The sequence below is a fragment of the Aulonocara stuartgranti genome, assembly GCF_965226115.1.
Source record: "Aulonocara stuartgranti genome assembly, chromosome: 14".
NCBI classification, from domain to species: Eukaryota; Metazoa; Chordata; class Actinopteri; order Cichliformes; family Cichlidae; genus Aulonocara; species Aulonocara stuartgranti.
In genome coordinates this window covers 21059212-21080468 of record NC_138950.1, presented here as the reverse complement: position 1 = coordinate 21080468, position 21257 = coordinate 21059212, and the positions used below count along the sequence as shown (strand labels likewise).

The 21257-nt window shown below is 38.7% G+C and overlaps 1 protein-coding gene across 4 annotated transcripts in view; it reads right to left on the bottom strand.

Annotated features, from left to right (window-relative positions):
• The window catches only part of LOC309687214 (leucine-rich repeat and fibronectin type III domain-containing protein 1-like protein), a 187641-nt gene that overhangs the window by 67683 nt on the left and 98701 nt on the right, over positions 1–21257 (bottom strand). For all 4 annotated transcript variants that reach the window (XM_082502007.1, XM_082502008.1, XM_082502010.1 and 1 more), the window contains 6 exons: positions 11138–11354; positions 8711–8862; positions 8322–8575; positions 7922–8165; positions 7614–7771; positions 6456–6836 (listed from right to left, as the gene is read on the bottom strand). In XM_082502007.1, coding sequence (XP_082358133.1) covers positions 6456–6836; positions 7614–7771; positions 7922–8165; positions 8322–8575; positions 8711–8862; positions 11138–11330 — 1382 coding nt within the window. In that variant the 5' untranslated portion in view covers positions 11331–11354. The remainder of the gene's footprint in view (positions 1–6455; positions 6837–7613; positions 7772–7921; positions 8166–8321; positions 8576–8710; positions 8863–11137; positions 11355–21257) is intronic.

Below are 21257 nucleotides of genomic sequence, written 5' to 3'. Positions count from 1 at the left end.
GTTATTACACTCTAAAATCCTACTACTTATTCCTGCGACTTTTGTGATCTTACAAAGCTTCAAACAACGCGTCGACTATTAAATCAGTCGTCGACGATTTTGATAGTCGACGTAATCATGACTAGTCGACTAATCGTGGCAGCCCTAGCAACAAGTACACATATGCATGCACACATACATGCTAACAGATACTTGATGTTATAATAATATTGATCATGCTTTTGAAGCTATATCAAGTATATCTATACCATTTACAGCCTGGACTTGGACTTGAAATGTTCAGATAACATGGCATATGTTCAAAATGGAGATGCCCTAATAGGACTTAAAAAGTCTGTGAAGGTTCTCAGTCAACCATGTCATCGTAATCTAAGGAGCTTGGAAAGAAAAGCGTCTGGACTTCTTTAAGTTGCTTGAAGACGTTTCACCTCTCATCCGAGAAGCTTCTTCAGTTCTAGGGTCAAATGGTGGAGAGTCCCAGATTTAAACCCTGTGGGAGTATCCCCCCAAAGAGGGACAAAAGGACCCCTTGATGATCCTCTACCTAATCACATGAGCCAAGGTGTGAAAGCGGGTGTGGGTCACAATCAGCCAGGGTTTCGGGTGAGCTCATTGTGAAACCTGGCCCCACCCTATCATGTGATTTCCTGAGGTTAGATGGCCCGGGATGTGAGTGGGCATTAAGGCGTCTGGGAAGGGATCTCCTTCCCAGATGCCTAGATGGCAGACAGTTGGTGTCGTAAGCCACCGCCTTTGTTCAAAGATGATCGCTTACAGTGGACATGACTTAAAAAGGACGCCGAGCGCGGATCCTCTGGCTGATTTGACTTAACCATGAATTGAAGTTCTGTTTGTGCTAAACATGCATGTGAAAATGATACAAAATTCTAATAATGCATGTGTGGCACCCCTGTGAGGGAATGACCACATTAATATTATTTTTTGTAAAACACTCTAAAACACTCATGTAACGGGACATTTTTCATTGCTATATGTATTTATTTTCAGTTTCTTTAAGAGGATAGAAAATCCATGTAACAGGGATTCATTTTATGTTAGAAAGCAGTGAGGGCGGAACTTTGGTGCTTGCTCCGGGGTTCCGGGGTGCAGTAAGTGGAGCCCACCTTCCGCTGCTTCCTCAGACACGTTCTGGAGGAAAGCAGAGACGCATCGTGTCTTCCTTACTCCGCTCTTCACCTGCTTTTACAGGTAACATATTTGTCATCGTGGTCTTCATCCTTGGGACCCGTAACACATGATCCTAACAGCAAACCTGTGTCACTCAGCAGCAGAGAGTTAAATGGATATGCTTAACTATGGTTTCTATTTTGTAGAACACATTTTTTTTCTCTTTCCAAATATTCTGTGCTCTTGATGGTCCTCAGCACTTTATATCATCTCCTCCAGACTGCTGCCTTACCTCCTCTCTCTTCGTGGCATTGTGCCTTATCCCTCCTAATGGATATCGACCATAGAAAGACAGAGAGAAGCTGTTCACATATGGACACAGTGGGTTGTTCCTTTTTTTTCTTCAGCTCAAAGCTAAACTAGTGCAGCATTGATGCATTCTAATGGATGTTAATTTCACAATAACATATGGTAACATCAGACTTGGATTTTTAGCCATGATCTTATAAAAGATTTTCCATCACTCCATCCATTAACTTTTGATTATCCTTATCAGGGTTGCGGGGTGGCTGGAGGCTATCCCAGCTACCACAGAGCGAGAGGTGCGGTCTACTCTGGGTTAAAATAAAGTTTCTTTTAACAAGCAAAACAGGAAAAAAACAAAACTATTGCAATGGGTATAATTTTAGGCATACACTCACCGACTACTTCATTAGTTGCATCTTGCTAATACTGGGTTGGACCCCATTTTTCCTTCAAAACCATCTTAATTCTTTGTCCCAAAGATTCAACAAGCCTTTGGTCCATGTTGAAAGCATCACACAGTTGTTGCAAATTCATCTGTGAATCTCCTGCCATTCTGAGGGAGCGCTATTGGATTTAGATGTGGTAATTGTGGAAGCTTTTTTAGTGCAGGGAACTAAGTTTGAGATGATCTAAGCTTTGTGCCATTATATGTTACCCAGCAGCTGGATACACTGTGGTCATAAAGGGAAGAACATGGTCATCAACAATACTCAGGCTGTGGTGTTTAAATAATGCGTGGTAATAAGTGGCCCAAAGTGTGCATATCCCCCACTATTATTCCACCATCTGACCTGTTGGTACAGCGCAGGATGAATCTATGCATCATGTTGTTTATGGCAAATGTTGACCCTACCATTCAAATGTCACATGTGAATTTGAGACTAGTCAGAACAGACAACATATTTCCAATCTTCCGCTGTTCATTGTGCCTAACAAGTAACAAGTGGTTATTTGAGTTCGTCTTGCCTTCCCATCAGCTCAAAGAAAGAAGCCTAAAGAAAAGCTCAAAGTCTGCCCTTTTACTCTGACCAGAGACCTGCTGCTTACTGGATATTTTCTCTTTTACTAACCATTCTCTGTAAATCCTAGAGATGGTAGTGGAAAATCCCAGTAGATCAGCAGTTTCTGAAACACTCAGACCTGCCTTTCTGACACCAACAACTATCATGCCATATTCAAAGTCACTTAAATCACTTTTATTCCTGATTCTGATGCTTAGTTTGAACTTCAGCAGGTCATCTTGACCATGTCTACATGTTTAAATACAGTCTATGCAGTCATTACCCTGTGATTAACTGATATTTAAACAAACAGTTGAACGTGTTTACCTAATAAAGCAGTATAACAATAATGTTACATAGCATAAATACATATGATGATTTTTTAATGAATTAATTATTGTATGTAAAGATTAATACTTACTCATGAATACGTACTAACACATTGGAATTAGCTGCAATAGGATATATTTTAAAAATACATTATAAAATTACAAAGTAACTGTTTTTTCTAAAGAAACAAGGAAATATTTTGGTATGATGTTTATACCTCAATGTAGATTATTACTATGCTCCTCATATGTTAAATATATATATAACTAATAGATAGTTAAATAGATAGTTGAAGCAAAATATTTTCCATAACCACGCATCTTATCTTGCTTTAGGACCTAACATAGAACCAAGTCCGCCAGAGCTTATTGTCATATTTTTACATGCTGCAGTGCCTTTTGTGGGAGTATTTCAAGTTGCTATTCATCAATACAACCATTATAGCCTAAATTTTAACAATATGTATGCATTAAGTCCACAGTAACTACATAAATTGCAAAAAAGTGCAATAAACTGCAAAAAAATTGAAAATCGTTTTGTTTTTGTTTTTTTAACAAATATTTCTAGTTAGAGTAATTTAAGAGGCTTAACCCTCAAAACTGTAAATACAAAAAAAGTTGTGCAAAATAGTTTCCAACCACAGGAAATATATTTTGAGCGTCTTCTTATTTTAATTTTTGACCGTTTAGCTATGTTTTACGGCTAACCGTGACCTAGGACAAGCTGATGGCATAAGATGTAAGTACAACTCCTCTGGTTTCATATGGAAAAAAAATTATTGCGCTAGCTTATGTGGCTGCAGTTCTGCCCGCTCCGACCGGTCTTAAAAAACAACAACATTACAAGGACATTTCTGAAAACCCCATTTCCATCTCACAAGTGTTGCAATTTCACAAATGAAGAGGAACTTTCTTTCTCCTGTCAGCACGAATGGATTCAATTCTGTCAAAGGTTCTTTCAAGACTTATTTCCCCCGAGACAGAATTATAACTGTTGATCAAGACTAAAAAGGCTAAATTGGATTTTAGATAATTTTGTAGAGCGGTAAAAACATTGTTGATTTACTTCTTCAACCACAGAAGACAGAGTGAAATATTTTACCATTCAATTTGTGGCTCACATAATAAATAAATAGTCCAAAATACGCATGTCAGATATTATTAAAGCCACCTGTCACTCACAACATTGCATCTAACATCTGGCAGATTTTCCAGACCTGTTGCCACGACAACTCCTTATATGTAAAAACCCCATAGAACTGAAAATAAGTAGGGCTTACCCAGGCTTTCAGAGAGACAGAGTTAGGCAATAATTTTGGTTTTTACACAGCAAGAGCGAATGTGAGAGATTCTAAGAGCACTTTAAAAAGAACAACTTAGAAACAAATTTAACTGGAACCCCTGGAAGTGATTCGTAGTAGGTAACTATGCGTTTTCCTTGAATGCCGATGAAGCAGTAGAGGGAAAGAAATCTCCCTCACTGAATTCCAAAGAAACATCCTGTATCAAAGGTATCAAAGAAACCCTTTATCAATAAAACTCAGAATATGAACCACCAACAGCAATGCATCCCTATATAAACCCAAGGCTTTAAACAATCAAAAAAATGATGGTGTGGTTTATACACCAACTTTTTTTCATCCTGCTGATATTTTTTTTCAACATGGCATTAAATGCATAGGCAGCACTTTACAATATGGTATACAAAATTGCAAGTATTTATCAAGGAGCAATTTTTTAAGAAATGAGAAGATCTGCTCCTTGAATGATGCAAATCAGATGTTTAATGTAAGCAAACTGTCAGTTTATATGTATCTAATTCAAAGTGGTGAATGTCTTCATTTGCTTATTTGAATCAGCGGGGATTATTTATTAAGGTCAAGGTTTTATTGTTCCCAAGTCTGTCTTAATTTTTGTCTTTTATGCCAAAGAACCAAAAGAATTAAGAGGGTGAGAGACAGAGAGGGTTAGAGAGAAAGAGAAAGAAAGTTGTTCCAAAGAGAATCCATCTAGGTTTTAAACTAAGCACTTGTAGCCAAACCACATGCAAATCTGAGTGCTGCTGACCTCAACTGAGGATACTGTCAGGTGGTGAAATGAATACTTCAAAGGCCTCCTGAACCTCACTAACATGCACTTAGTACAGGAAGTAATGCCTGGCCAATCACTGTGCCTGAGGTGTTTAAAAGAAAAACTCCCCTGTGGCCAAGCCCCTGGATGAGATTTTCCCTGACTTCCTTAACCCTTTAAAGCCTGTACCATGAAATAATTATCAGAAAGCTCAAATGTTTTGAAAATGGGGTGTTTAGTGAACCTCCCAATGAAATAAAAAATAGTAAAACAAATTAAAGATAGCATTGCATGTATGAGTTTTAAATTGTATCAAATTTGCTACATCAGACTTTTTTTGTTTGCATTTTATTCCTTAAAAATGTATTTTGCAATTTACTTTGGTTTTTCAGATTCACACTGGTGATGTTAATGTGTCAAAAAGACACATATCTGGGAAGGTCTACATCTATGTGAGGTCGCTTCTGGTGTCTGTGGTCGCTGTTCCGCAAGTCATGTGGTTAGGTCATCTGTCTGAATTTAAGCTGATGATGGTCTTTAGTATCACTTGTCTAATTCTAATTATATACTATGTTTAGGGGCTGTAAAGCAGCCATAACAGTATTAAAGTCCATCTACCATCTGCTCATATTGTAGAATGCAATTGGATAAATGCACAAAGAGCACTAAACCTCAGAGTTGCAGCAACAACATAGGTCACATAGCCTGTCACAGTAAAAATCAATTCTGGGAGTTTTTTTGAGGTGAGTAATTTTAGTCTTCCAAGATCTCAGAAGACTAGAATTCGACCAAATCCCACTTAAAAGCCCTGCTGTCATAAGAATGAACATAATCATGATTTACTCATTTAATTTTGAGGTCTCATAAGAGTCTAACATGGCGTTACTTTTGTGTGATTAATATGTTTAACCACAAAATCAACTCCATCCATCCATCTTTGAAAGAATCTTTGATTCTTCTACAATTTCTATTGACATGACAGTTTGTTCTAAATAAACCATCAGAGCATGTATCTTCTTGATTCAGTCATTTCTTAACGTAATGTTCCTCCCTTTTCCACATTAACACGTTAACTATATTTGACACTCAGATCAAATCAGAGTCACATCTGACATAGTGCTGACATTGCCGTCCTCCTCAAACAAAGCCACAAAACATTTAATACTAACTCATTCATAAATTTATAATGTAAATGCTGACAAAGAAAGCATACAGCAAACTCATCAGGACAGCAATAAAGCAAACTAAATGACAACCGTTGTAACTTGTTCAACAGACATTTGTGACATTTGGCCCTTATTCCCCCGTATTCACCGTACCCAACAATGGCTCTGTTCCACCACAGATGTCTTTATCATTTCGCCTGATTAGACTTTTACGACTGGATGACACTATCATTATCATCTGCCCTCATCCTCATTGCATTTGCTGATGTCTCTTGATTAACTTACACAAAGCTGCAGATACACACAGAACCATGCATAGAAACCCATACACACACTTACAAACTCATAAAGGCAGATAGATAAATGCATTTTACTATTATGACACCATAGAAACATCAGACAGAAAATTTAAAGACACAAGGCAAATAATGAATTGACAGTGCAGACAGACAAACCTGTAAACGAGTGTGTCGTCCCCAGAGCTGTTGTACTGGACTTGGAACATCCTGACTCCAGATGTAGGGGTTTGACTGCTCCATCTAATGAGGGCAGAGTTTCCTGTCAGCTCCACCAATGAAACCCTCCTGTCTGCTCCTCTTGTCTCATTGTTGGGAAGTGCAACCTTGGAGGAGGTCAGGATGTCAGAAGGGGCTGGTTCAGAAGAAGGATCTCGACTGCGGCTTGTGCTGTTTGCCAGATGGGGCATTGCTGTGACGACTAGCTCCACCCTTCCCGTGGATTCACCTGCCGTGTTTGAGGCAATGCAGGTGAAGTTTCCTGAATCCTTTAGGGATGTTACATTGATCTCTAGGCTTCCATTAGGGAAGACTAATGTTCTGAAAAAAAAGTGAAATGGAAAATGAAATATCATTAAGATAGCAATCAATTGATCGATACATGAAGTCAAATGTGAATGTTACGAAAAGTAAGCTGTCTGCTGGATTCTTATTAGATAAACTGGATATTATTATAAGGAGTATCTGATACTGACAATATCATACCACCAATATCTACGGTACGTTGACAATATTTAGAATGACTGTTATGCTAATGTTTCTAACTGTGTGCTTTGGCATAACCAAAGGTGGCACTTGACAAGAAAAATGCTACTTATGTATTTTCCTTTGTAATTTGAGTAATACAAATTACAACTGCTGAATCAAAAAAGACTTTTGAAAGAAAAGAGTTACAACACTCAAAACACTGTCAGTGATTTTATAATACATGTTTTTAATGCAAAACCATAACTAGGCACTCATACCTGTGCCAAGTGGGTTACCCAATGAAAATTTTAGCAATACATTATAGGTGAGGAGATTATGGCCTTAACAAATATTGTCCTGAACCATTTCAGATTGGCCCGCACATGTCAAGTGCCTACACCCCCCTACAATATCTGACTTTCTGACATAGCACAAAACTGGAAGAGCAGAATATTGTAAAAACTCTGTTGCATATGCCTGTGTGTTTGCCAGATGTATAGTGGCAAACTCAGTGGGCAAGTCATATTCCATAGATTAATACCACAACTTTAATTTTTCAATGAATTTACAATGTACAGGGAAGAAATGTAATATACTGGATTAAACTAGACCATATGTTGTTGTTATTACCTGGATCCATTGGATATGAGTCGCCCTTCAGGGCTGATCCAGTGGACTTCAGGCTCAGGGTCACCATTTGCTTTGCACTTCAGACTGGCAGGCTGACCTTCCATAGCCACAGTATGAGGTGACTTTCGTGTTAGAACTGGTGGGTCACAAATAAACTCCTACCATGAAAAAAAGATAAGGTCACACTTCCAATGTCAAAGTGATATATTATTATTATTTTTGTTATAGAACAAAAAAGCCTAGTGTCAAACTTTGCCATTTTTTTCAATTACTGCATAAAATTATTAAAAAATTGCAAAAAGTATCACCTCTTCCGGTATAGTCCAGAAATACTTGGCACTAAGGTCTGGGGGAGAGGCGCACGTTTCCAGATCATCTTCTCTGGTTAGTCTCCTCAACCACAGAAGTTCACAGTTACAGTGAAGAGGGTTACCTCCAAAACTCAACACAAGAGAGGAGAGGGGGGAGCCTTTGGACTTGGCATAAACTGGGATTCTAAGGAACAATGGGTCTGGGGGAATTTTCTTTAGCTTGTTCGACGTCATGTCTAACCTGTTAAAGGACGGCATACAGAAAGAAGGGGAGGGACGGACAAGAGAAGAAGGGAGTTATTTATAAAACCAATAGGGAGAGGCAACAATATACCAAGTCAATGCTGCATTTGTACATCACAAAAAACACACCATTTGCCCTTTTCTATGTCCTTACCTTGCCAGTTTGTGCAGGTTGGTGAATACTCCCTGGGGAACATTTTCTATGAGGTTATGATCCATATTTAGGGTGTTGACATTGGTTAGGCGTCCAATTGTGTCCCAGGGCACCTGGGCAAGGTTATTGTAACTAAGGTCCAGGTCTTCCAGTGTGGACAGAAAGTCATCAAAGGCATGGGGAGATATAGAGTGAAGCTGGTTATTGGCCAGGATCAGATGCCGAAGGTTGGTCAGACCTTTAAAATGGTCATCCTGGTTGTCAAAAAAGAAAAACAAAAGGCAGTGAGTGGGTGTAAGTAAGAAATGATAACGACATGTGAGTGGATTATAATAAACCAGGGATCTCTCTTTTTAATTCAATGTCATCCATCCAGCCACCCATGTTACCTTTATCACAGTTAATCTATTAGAGTCTAGGTGGAGCGCTCTCAGGCGTCGCAGGTCACTAAAAGCAGAAGGAAGAATCTGGCTGATGGTGTTTCTGGACAGGGTTAGATGCAACAAGCTGGTCATGTTGGCAAAGTCCTTTCTTCTGACAGCTGGAAACAAGCGTAATAAACACATAAAAAGACCTCATCAACAAAGTAAATTAAGAATCATTATATACTGTACACAGAGAAGTCATCAGCTGGCTCATGAACTGTAAATATGTTGAGTGGGGGGCTGAAAAGTGGAATCCCCATGACATTGGGCAATAGAGTTCCTACGCGGTAAGGAGGACATTCCCCACATAGCAAAATTGGTATGTCCCCAATCTGGCCCACACAATGTGCTTACACATGGCCCACATACCACAAGGAATGATGGCCTTTTGGTGGCCCAGATCAGGTTTGCCAGAGGTGGCCCACACATGGGCCAGCACAAGACCAGCTGCAGACACACTGGTGGTCCTGTGCTGGCCCATGTGTGGATTACCTTTGGCAAACCTGATCTGGGCCACCAAAGGTCCGCCATGTTTAAGTTGTGTGCAGCCACGGGCCAGTTGCAGACACACTGCTGGCCCAGATATCAGCCTAATGTGTACCTTTATCAAGCCATGTAATAACAACATGTGCCGAAACATAATAGTGCAAAAGTAACATGACAAAACTCTGTTCGCAGTGAATGGACTGATTCTTATATAGCGCTTTTCTACTCTATTGGATTACACAAAATACTCTATACAACATGCCACATTCACCCAATCACACACTTTCCCTAGACTGAGTGCTTCCTAATTACATTCATAAAGTAAATTGTCACTAGGTTTTGGATAAAATGTACACAATCCTGTCAAATCTGCATTTGAAATGTTGGCAACTATAGCAGTATAGTATTGCAACATGGCATTTGGGTCTTCTAACTAAAATAGGAAAATAGGAACATAAATAGTGCCATCATTGCCAGACATGGCCCACATCTGGTTGATATACACCTCGCCATGACACCGGTCAGTCAGAAGTGCCAGCTTTATGCCAGATTCAGGGAAGACCTGTTTTCTATGGGCTTGGGGCACATAACCCAAACCACAATCGAGCCAGATATGGCATGCCATCACATAGACAGTGCCATCTATGCCAGGCCTGGTGCACATCTGGTTGACATACACCTTGCCACGACACCAGTCAGTCAGAAGTGCCTGCTTGATGCCAGATCCAGGCCAGACCTGTTTTCTATGAGCCTGGGCCACATAACCCAAACCACAATTGGGCCAGATGTGGCATGCCATCACATAGACAGTACCATCTATGCCAGGCCTGGCCCATATCTGGATGACATAAGTCTTGCCAGAAGTCTACCAGTAGTGCCAGCTTGATACCAGATCCAGGCCAGACCTGCTTGCTATGTGGGTCTGGGCAAGTCAGGTCCCTCCAGACATCAGCCAACTTTTCAGAAAATATGACTCCTCAGCCATAAAAACTATTGATTCAATTCATTTTTCTGTTCAACCAGTTGTTGGTCCATTCATGCTATTAAACTGTTCATAAAAATAAACTCCATATGTGAATGTTAATGACATTAACAACAAACCTAACAGAAGCTAGGAAGGGGAAAAGAAGAAAGGTGATCGGAGAATGCAGGAGAATATACAGCTCGATAAAAGTCACAATTAATACAAGAAAAAAGTCAAATTGAAAGCAAATATATGGTGAGCAAATTCACAGAAAGATAAATAGACAAACTGACAAAATATAGAAAAACAAAAGGCTAAATAAAACAGTTTAGGATAATAAGTAAAACCAACACATAAGAGGAAGACTGAATGTGGTTCTCTCAAACAGGGTAATGCAAAACTTAAATTAATTAAAATTTAAATGATCATTCAGGGTACTGTTAGATCTTTTTTTATAGCTTGTGTGCCTTTTGTTTTGGAGAACCTAGGAATAGAGCACTAACGGGAATCCAGATTAAAATAACAAGATAAAGCAGCACTTCAGTTCTTATAAAATAAGTATGTTTCAAAGTCACTCTTTGATATAAGCAGATGAATCATGAATGAGCTTAACTATGCTGAACCATAAATAACAAAAAAAGTATTAAAGTTAAAAAGAAATACTCAGGCTCATGAGAAAAAAATTAGTCATTGTCAGGCAGAGACAACAGAAAAGCTTCGTGACTGAAGCCAACATTTGTACTCACTGTTAACAAACTCTTCAGTTACAACCAAGTGTTCTGAAATAAGATAAATATGCTGCCAATTATCAGCCAGCCTTTTAGTTCATTTTCATGTATACAGCCAAACCAAGCAAACTCGCTGCAAAAGGCTGGAATACTAGTCAAATTTCAGAGGCATATTAAAATAATGAAATGCAGGACAGACTGGAACGCAGTTACCTGTAATAAAGTTCTCCTGAAGCCGTAGCTCCACGGTGCGTCGATCAATGGCAGCAGGAACAAACAGCAAGCCCGTCTTGGAGCAGAGGATAGCGAGAGATGGGGAAAGGCTCTGGCACATGCAGCGTTTCGGACACGGCTGTCCCCTGCATGCTGCTGCCAGCAACAGCAAAGAGAACCACAGCCGTTCCATTATCCTCCACTGGCAACAGGGTAACTGGAAGACAGAAAGGAAAGAGCAATAATTTAAAGTAGATATGATGAAGAAGCAGATATACATAAAAAGGATAATGTCAGAAAGTGGCAAACTGAGGTGAATCAAAGGTGAAGTCTGTCTTTGTTAGCTTGAAAAATCAGCCAGCCAACTGCAGGACTTTAAAAATCTAAACACTATGATTTGATTCACAGTTGGCAGTAGTCACCTTGTTGCATTTCAATACAAGTACATGCAATCGTAGTCATAGTTTACCAGACTGTGTGGCAGCCAACAGTTCGTAGGTAAGGCAATCTCCAAGCAAAATTATATTGTCCAAAAAGGTTCTCTTCTTTACAGTTTGGGTTATATGAAAAAACAAATGTGGTTCTCAAAGTGTCAGCAAAGTCATCAAGGATGCACTTCTACATGTCACAGTTTACCAAAAAAAAAGAGTTCCACTCTCACACTCTCACACCAAAAATAACTCGTGATTTTATATCTGTGTTTCAGTAGGCAGCGCTATGTTAGTCGTACCAGTTTGACTAACAGGTATATCTGTGCCATGGAAATTCTGTTCAGCAGGGGGTCTTGTCTGCTACTTCTCTAACCGGCTTCTACCTTGAAGCCTCAAAAACTCTAAAAAGAACATTATTAACAAGGCGTGACAGTCTACTATAGCATCTGAATATTTTAAATATCCAGTGTTTCCATTTATGTTAGAGTCCAAAGAGTGAATCTTATGCATTAAAAATAGAAAGCATAATACGATCATATCCTTTTTTAATGTACACAGAACAAAAATAGTAACTTGCTTACTCATAGATATCTACTTTTCTGCCACCCTTTTTTATTTGACTCTTTCTGTGGCATGCAATGTATTTCCTTCCATTAACTGATAATTAGTGCATGCCCATGTCCTGCTCTACTACTTAAATGCCATTTTAGACCATTGTTAGGTGGTTGCCAGGTAATATGATGGTGTCATTAAAATAAAAATGATATGATGCTTTTATCAGGCTGCATAATTCAATTCAATTTTATATATATAGCGCCAAATCACAACAAAAGTCGCCTCAAGGCACTTCATAGATACAGAGAAAAACCCAAAAATCATATGACCCCCTATGAGCAAGCACTTTGGCGACAGTGGGAAGGAAAAACTCCCTTTTAACATTCAGGGTAATGAGATTGTAATATGTAATATAGATTAGAGATGGCACGATACCACTTTTTTATGTCCGATACCGATACCGATATCATAAATTTGGATATCTGCCGATACCGATATGAATCCGATATAATAATAATAATAATAAATTTTATTTATGAGCGCCTTTCAAGTCACCCAAGGACACTTTACAATAGGATAAAACACTTAGTAAAACAATGGCAGAATAAGAACAATAAAATAAAGCACAAGATAAAATGAACAAACAGTGGATTCACAGTGAATATGCAGATTTGAACAGATGAGTTTTGAGTTGGGATTTAAACTGGGGGAGAGAACCAATATTTCTTATTTCAGGGGGCAGAGAATTCCACAACCTGGGAGCAGAGCAGCTGAAAGCTCTGCTTCCCATGGTGGTGAGGTGGAAGGAAGGTACAGTAAGCTGGACAGAAGAAGAAGAACGAAGTGAACGGGCAGAACAAGTGGTGGTTAATAGGTCAGACAGGTAAGAAGGAGCGAGGTTATGAAGGGCCTTGAAGGTGAGCAGAAGAAGTATAGTGTTTTTTAATCAACAAAACTGTTTTTTAAATATCTTGCTGCATTTTGTATAAGTTCATACTCAAGTTTAAAACAACAACTACACTAAAGCTATTCTGTTATACCTGTATGCAAAAAAAAATATTTCATAGTTCAGCAATACTGATCAATCTAATAAACTTAAACCTACACCATCCTCCCTATTCTGGTATTTTAAAGAGTACTTAGCATAAATATTAAGCAACCTAACTAATAGGGTTCCAACTCCCAGCAACAACAAAAATAAAAAAATAAAAAAATAGGGAACCACCCCTCACGCTCCACCTCATGATGCTTAATCGACGTAATCAACCTTAATTTGATGCAGTGTGAAAAAAAATGCACAGAAATAAATTATTTTTCAAGAAATATTAAATAGATTCAACATCTTTCTTCAACAAAATTGCAGACTGCACAGATGGTACCTTCCCAAAGGAAAAAGTACTATAGCTTACTAGGGTATATATATATTAGACTTAATAGTCACTATATACAGTAATTGACTTCTATTCATTTTACATCAAATTAAAACTTTGGGTGTCAGATAATTATTTATTAAAAGCTAGACATTTTAAATGAGAATAAGAAAGAAAAGTATGTCTTTGTGCCCCCTTTTCCCTGTTAATGCCCTATCGGCCCCCCTGGCTAAACTTTGCTAGATCCGCCCCTGCACAGTTACCAGCGTCAGCTATGTAGAAAAAGATCCTCGAGTAGAAAGTAATATTAAATACATTCTAACAACAGCTGATCAAGCTTAAACGTGCTGCTGTTGTTCAGCCGCTGGTTTCCTCTTTCTGGTGCAAAGTGGGCCAAAAGCAAACAAGAGACACGGACTCGAGACAGAAAAGCCGATCAGCTGATCGTTAAGCAGTTTCATGATTGAAGTAGCAGCAAGAAGAGGCAGTCGCTCCATATATCGTTTGTTAAGCTTAACGCAGGAATGCTTTACAAACATTCAGAGATGGACTTACACACTTGCTTTACTTCTCTCGGGATAACGGAGATGAAATGCCGGGTTGCTAGCGAAGCTCCAAATGCTATCCAGACCACGGACAGGTCCCGCATGCCACAGCCGCTCTATCAGGTGATGCATACTGCTCCGACGTGCTAACGTTCTGAGGTGAGTTACTGCGTGTTGCAAGTTTTGTGAGGTGCTTTCGTGATATTTAATGGATCGGATTACATTTTTTATTTTTCTCCGATATCCGATCCAGTAATTTAGGTCAGTATTGGACCGATACCGATACGTAATATCGGATCGGTCCATCTCTAATATAGATTAGAACATAATACATTTTTTATAAGGTATATAAATTTGATGTCATCCAATTAAATAACACAATGCTTTTATAAGGTGTTATAGGTCCACAAATGCTAAAGGTGAGTCATTTTAACCCACTGATAGGTGGTTGCTAGACAACAGGATGATGTTGTTATATCTGATATACATAAGAACATTCAGAGGCCTAAGATGTACCTGTTTGCTAAGTATGGTTTCTCAACTCATCATAGCAGCTGACAGAGCGTTTGTTTATCACAGTAAGATTCTACTGTACCTCCCTCACATTTCCTTCATGCAACACATTATTCACATTTTTCTGTCATCGAGCCTTATATTTCATTTTCTCTTCACACTTAACTCGCTCCATTACTTCAACTACAAACCAAGATGAATGCATCACATGAAGCTCTTCAGTAATGTGCAAAATGTGATGTTACAAGTCTTACTCTGTCACTCTGCAGCCCACTATGCTCTAGCTGCTTGTCATTCAATATATTAATTCTATTCTGTTTAACAAAGGGGTAGAACCCAAGTCAAAACATAGCAATCATCATACTTCAAAAACAAGTTTACAAAAATTAAGAAAAAAGGAAAAAAAACAATTCTCTATCAGTTCATGTTTGAGAATATGAAACATAAGAACAGTGATTTAAATTGGCTGAAGCTACACAAAGTTTGCCTTTAACAATTGTAATGTGTTAATCTGAATCATGTATTCGTATTCTGACTATGAGTTACAGCAAAAGGAAATTTTCATTCTCTTGCTGGGACTTCAGTTTCCTTATACATATTGCCTTAATTTATCTCATGTGTACTCTGTGGCGGACAGAATCTAAACTCTGACATTGTTATTATTATTATTTTTATTTCAAGATGTTTGAAGTATTTAATTTTTAAACTGTATCAAATGTATCTTTTTTCCCTATCCAGATTGATTGTATGTCTCCTTCCTTCAAATGATATGATATCAGCTGAGTTTGGATGATACAGATCTTGATTAGAAGCCTAAAGTTTAAATGCAGTTTCTACAATTCCTGGGGCAAAAAATTGGGTTTCCCACATGGTTCTTTTAAACATGTCTCACTTCCTACCAAATTTTCATCACAGGTTTAACAGTTATAGTAATGTTGCTTACCTCTCACCACTGCCATTGCTTGAATGGACACCATGGTGACTTTTCCTTAAAAATCATGACAATAATGTATCTGTCTTTATCTACATACCACTTTCAACACTTAACAATTCTGAATGTGTCCATTCATAATAATGGGTAGCCACAAAAAAGCATTTGATCGCTCTAATACATCTCACTAGCTCTTTTTTTTATTGGCAATAAGATTAAAATAACCACGGATGGTACATTTTACATATTCGCTATACAAAAGAGACGTCCCTTGCTGAGCCTGTGTGCCTCGGGGTACTTTCTTGACACTTGAAAAGAGGCCTAAATTTTGAAAATGGTCCTCACAATAGGCTTTGTCTGAAGACTGATCAAGCTGTGAGAAACACTATTGTAAAAGTGACTGAATGAATCCCATATGTGAAAAGGGGCTCTTTCCATTTTATTGTAATGCCTCTTTAATGTGTTTATTTTCCATGAATCCTTCATGTCCTTAACCCACTCATCCAGATCCTATGTATTCATAACGTATCTTCAGTGTAATAACTGCTACACTTTGAACATTTAGATATACCTCACTTGGTTTTCTCACTCATCCAGACTATGGGGGTTTCAGGCGATTCAATTATGGATATATGTTTTTTGCTTTATGTGGAATTCAGTGGGGATGCTGGTGATGAGTCACCCACCCTTACTTACAGCCATGCCTGTTTGTCTGTAAAGAACTAATAACACCACAGAAACAAATGCAAGCTGTGTGTATTTGCTGCCACTTAGATTGGGCCATTATAATTGCTGGCAATAATTTGAAATACAATAAAAATGCTCTGCTAATGGTTTGTTAAGATACTGGTCGGAACCAGCTGAAACAGTAAATGGAGAAATTTAGGGACAAACACAAAATTAACACAAAAAAATCTGCTTTTGCTAAGTAAAACAGATCAGAAGTGATTCTAGTTGATTTCCATTTTTATTTTCTTTGTTTTGTTGGTCTTATTTCAGAACACCTGGTCGGGAAATGCTCAAAAATCTGGTCTCCACCATAATACTTTGCAGTTTACAACCACTCACAGACCAGGCCTTTCTCATCAGTTTATTCAGTCTTTTGGTGTCTGATGCTGCTCCACCAGCAGACCGCAGCAAAGCACACTGCACTCGCCACAACTGACTGACAGACAATCTCCAATATTTTGCTGTGTAATTTGAAGGATCTCATCTTCCTCCAGAAAGAAAAATTCTGCTCGTAGAGCCTCTGTGCTGGTTTTCCAGTTTAGTCTGTTGTTGATAATAATGCAAGGCCACTTGTATTCCTCCAAGATGTCAACATCAACATTCTGTGTTCCAGAACAGACATACACAACTGAAATTTGGAGGCTCGGAAGCTGAATAGGAATGGGGACAGTCACTTGTGGAGTTCCTGTACTGCACACCACCAAATCAGACATGTCACTGCTAGAGATGGACTGATCCGATATTACCTATCGGTATCAGTCCGATACTGACGTGAATTACTGGATCGGATATCGGATAAAAATAAAAAAATGTAATCCGATCCATTAAATATCAAAAAGCACCTCACAAAACTTGCGACACGGCGTAACTTGGCTCATAACCGTAGCACGTTGGAGCAGTGAGCTCACGTGATAGAGCGGCTGTGTGTATTTATAGCCTCGCTACCAAACCAGCATTTCATCTCCGATGAATTTATCCCAGAGAGAAGTAAAACAGCTTAAGCTTAACAACCGATATATGGAGCGACTGCTTCTACTTGCTGCTACTTCAATCGTGAAACTGATCAATGATCAGCTGATCGGCTTTTCTGTCGCGAGTCCGTCTCTCTTGTTTGTTTATTGCTCACTTCGCGCCAGAAAAGAGGAAACCAGCGGCTGAATAGCAGCACGTTTAAGCTTGATAAGCTGTTGTTAGAATTTATTTAATATTACTTTCTACACCAGGATCTTTTTCTACGCAGCTGATGGCTGGTAACTGTGCAGGGGCGGATCTAGCAAAGTTTAGCCAAGGGGGCCGATAGGGCACGAACAGGGAAAAGGGGGGCACAAAGACATACTTTTCTTTCTTATTCTCATTTAAAATGTCTAGCTTTTAATAAATAATTATCTGTACCTTACACCCAAAGTTTTAATCTGATGTAAATTGTATAGAAGTCCATTACTGTATATTGTAACTGTTAAGTCTAATATACCCTAGTAAGCTATAGTACTTTTTCCTTTGGGAAGGCACCATCTGTGCTGTCTGCAATTCTGTTGAAGAAAGATGTTGAATCTATTTAATATTTCTTGAAAAATAATTTATTTCTGTGCATTTTTTCCCCACACTGCATCAATTTAAAGTTGATTACGTTGATTAAGCGTTATGAGGTGGAGGGTGGGGGGTGGTTCCCTATTTTTTTTTTTTTGCTGGGAGTTTGCAACCCTATTAGTTAGGTTGCTTAATATTTCTGCTAAGTACTCTTTAAAATACCAGAATAGGGAGGATTGTGTAGGTTTAAGTTTATTAGATTGATCAGTATTGCTGAACTATGAAATATTTTGGGTGCAGTGTATTTTTTACACACAGGTATAACAGAATAGCTTTAGTGTTGTTGTTTATTTAAACTTGAGTATGAACTTATACAAAATGCAGCAATATATTAAAAAAACAGTTTTATTGATTAAAAAAACACTATATCATATTCATATCGGTATCGGCAGATATCCAAATTTATGATATCGGTATCAGACATAGAAAAGTGGTAGCGTGCCATCTCTAGTCACTGCCCAGTCTCACATACTGCAACCTATCTGTCAGACAGCGAGTAATTCATGAGAGGGAGATCATTTTACTGACTTTCTCTGTCTCTTCTCTCAATAACAGCAGCTTTCTTCTGGTTTGATTTCTCCAGCTGTTTCACAGTCAATTCAGATGTTTATCAGATATTGTTATGGGGCTGATCCACAGAGTTCGTTTGACAGGAAGAAGGAGATAAGCGCCAAATCAGTGAAGGTAGTGAAGGTGTGTAGACACCAGGGTGCATGATGAAGGAAGCCACAAATGGCTGTGAGCTGAACCTGTTGGAACTGTATTGTGTATAGTTCATTTGCTCGCTCCAGGCTACCCACTGGCTGCCTGCTACTTTAAAACCAATAACCGGCTTAGTTTTTGCAGATTCTGTAAAGATTCCACCTGATTTTCTAGATTGGACACCTGAGCACGTTTTGTTTTTGCCAACATGGAGGAGAATGAGATGGAAAAGCCACGAATGAAACATTTTGTAGTCTCCCATAAGACTTGTGGGTCGATATCCTCATTAGCGTTGATATCCAAAAAATCCTTCAGCTGGAGCTTAAGCAGGCTGAGAAAGGTAGAGTTTGTTAATAGGGACGTATTAAAGCGCCACCTGGGGGCCCTATTCTTTAAATTGGGCAGATCGACAGAGCATAACAAAGCTGAATGATCCGATATCAAGATTGGCTGAATAGAAATCGAATGTGTCCACAAAGCAGTCCTGCAGTGTCCCCATAGCCCCATTTGCCAAAGTGTTTTACTGTTTAACAAGAAGAACACACTTTGGTGCTTTGGTCAGATCTGTCAGGGGATGGGAGTGGTACTGGATGCTTTAGTAGCATTTGCCTACAGCAGCAATAACATTTAACAAGCAATAATATTTTGTGCCCTATGATCAACTGGCCATCTGTACAGGGTTTACCTTGCTTCTTCAATGACAACTGGAATGGATTTTAACACCCCTGTGTGACCTTGAATGGATGGATAATACAGACAAGAGCACTTTATTGACATAGGTGTTCATAATGTATGTGTTAATTATAGATAGTGTACATGTTATCAAGACCCATCAGTGTTACATGTGCCAGATATTCATAAATGCCTCTTTGGCTAACAAAAGGTCTAAAAAGTATCTAAAAAGCATAAATGTCATAGGGCCATAAAGTTAAATAAAAGTGCCACATAAATATCCTTAACTGATTTAAATCTTTTTCCTTAAACAACCTGTTATACTGGATGTCAAATCAACAAAATCTGGTAAATTTCTTCATATCACCAGAAATGTCAGCGCTTAAAAACAACACCTAATTGCACCCAGCATCATTCTGAGATAATTACACTACAGCTTTTTTTTTACAAGCAATTGTAAAAACTACCAGAAAAACACTGTGAATTTGTATGTTTTTGCAAAGTAAGACACAAACACACTGAGTTTCTTTGTTTTGCTTGACAGTATGATCTCTCCTTAGCAATAGGGAATCAATCAGCTGCTCCCAGACAGGGTATTTTTCAGTGTGTTTAGGCCAGATATTGTAGCAGAAAAAAAACAGGGATTTCTACTCTGTGCAAAAAAAAAGCAAGACATTCAAACACACTAGCAGAATTGCTTTGGAGTGTTTAGACTTCACTTATACTGGAGAGATCTGAAGGAAGCGGTAATTAGCAATGCACACTGGGGAAAAAATCCCCAATTTCTGAGAAGAAAACCCCCTAAAAAACAAAAATCTTCACAGGTCATATTGACGCTCGCTGTGATGACAGCCCCTCGTGGTCCCTTGTGTCCTCCGATTAAGCCTGTGCTCTTCAGTCGGAAAGAACAAGTCATGATCAAAGTACTCCAAACCCAGTGAACATAATGCATTTACAGCAAAATGGAAAACAAAAGAAAAACAATATTTACAGCATTCACATTGTAAATATCAAGGATGTGACATCACAAAGCAGAATTTACTAAAGGTCACACAAGCAGAAATGGATTAGTTGTGAGATTTGAGAACTAAGAGAGCAGTGTTATTACAGTCCCATCTGAAGCAATTTGCAACGCATATTACTACAGACACACATAATGGAAAAAGAAAGAGGGAGAGCAAAAATCAGCAGGCGAGAAACATCAGAAAGCACCACAGGTATAAATAAACATAACAGAAATGAAAATGAATAAAAAGCTAGTTGTCAGATAAAAAGAATGATACTGTGAATGAGCAGGGAATGAAGTGATGATGCAAAAATGCTCAAGATAAAGGTTTAGTTCTGTCTAATTTAGATTTTTAAATCTAAATATAAAATGAGTAACAGTAGGTGGACATTAGGTAAGGCTGCACTTTTTGCAGCGATCTTGTATAGAAAACTATTCGGCGTGTATATAAAACAGGTCCACGGCTCCGAACCATAGTAAAGGGACCTCTGGCTAATACGTCAGTTTCTGTGTCAGGGTCGTTGCCGAAAACTAGCTTTACTTTGTTGTCTGGGTCAACTTTGCTTGCGAGACACAGAGAGAGGCGTTGAAAGACTGCTCCAACGGAACTTATTGTTTCGGACGAAAACACAAACACAGTGTACAGTCAGGTCTTAATACCTTACTTACAACTGGGCTCCTCAGACACTCCACTCTTCTTGGTTGCAGTGGTTATTATTATATTTACATGCTTCCATCTCCTGTTTCTGCTCGGTGACAGCTCGTACATTTCCTTTTTCTCCCTCCCTTGTGCTCACAGACACAAAACCGGTATGGCAGTCCATTCTCGCTGCAGCACGGACTACACTGCCCATGAGGCTACATTCTTTAGGGCTATGCCTGTAACACTCTGACTATTGCCTTTATAATACATAATTTTTTGACTAATTTTTTAAAATATTTCTTCACGTCATTATGCGGCCTGCAAGTGAGGTGACATGGGCCACGAGATTGAGACACAGGCATTAGAGCCTCTCAACGCTTGTTTTGTTTGAGTTTCCACCGGAATTACCAAAAATAGAGAGGGGGACAGCCTAACA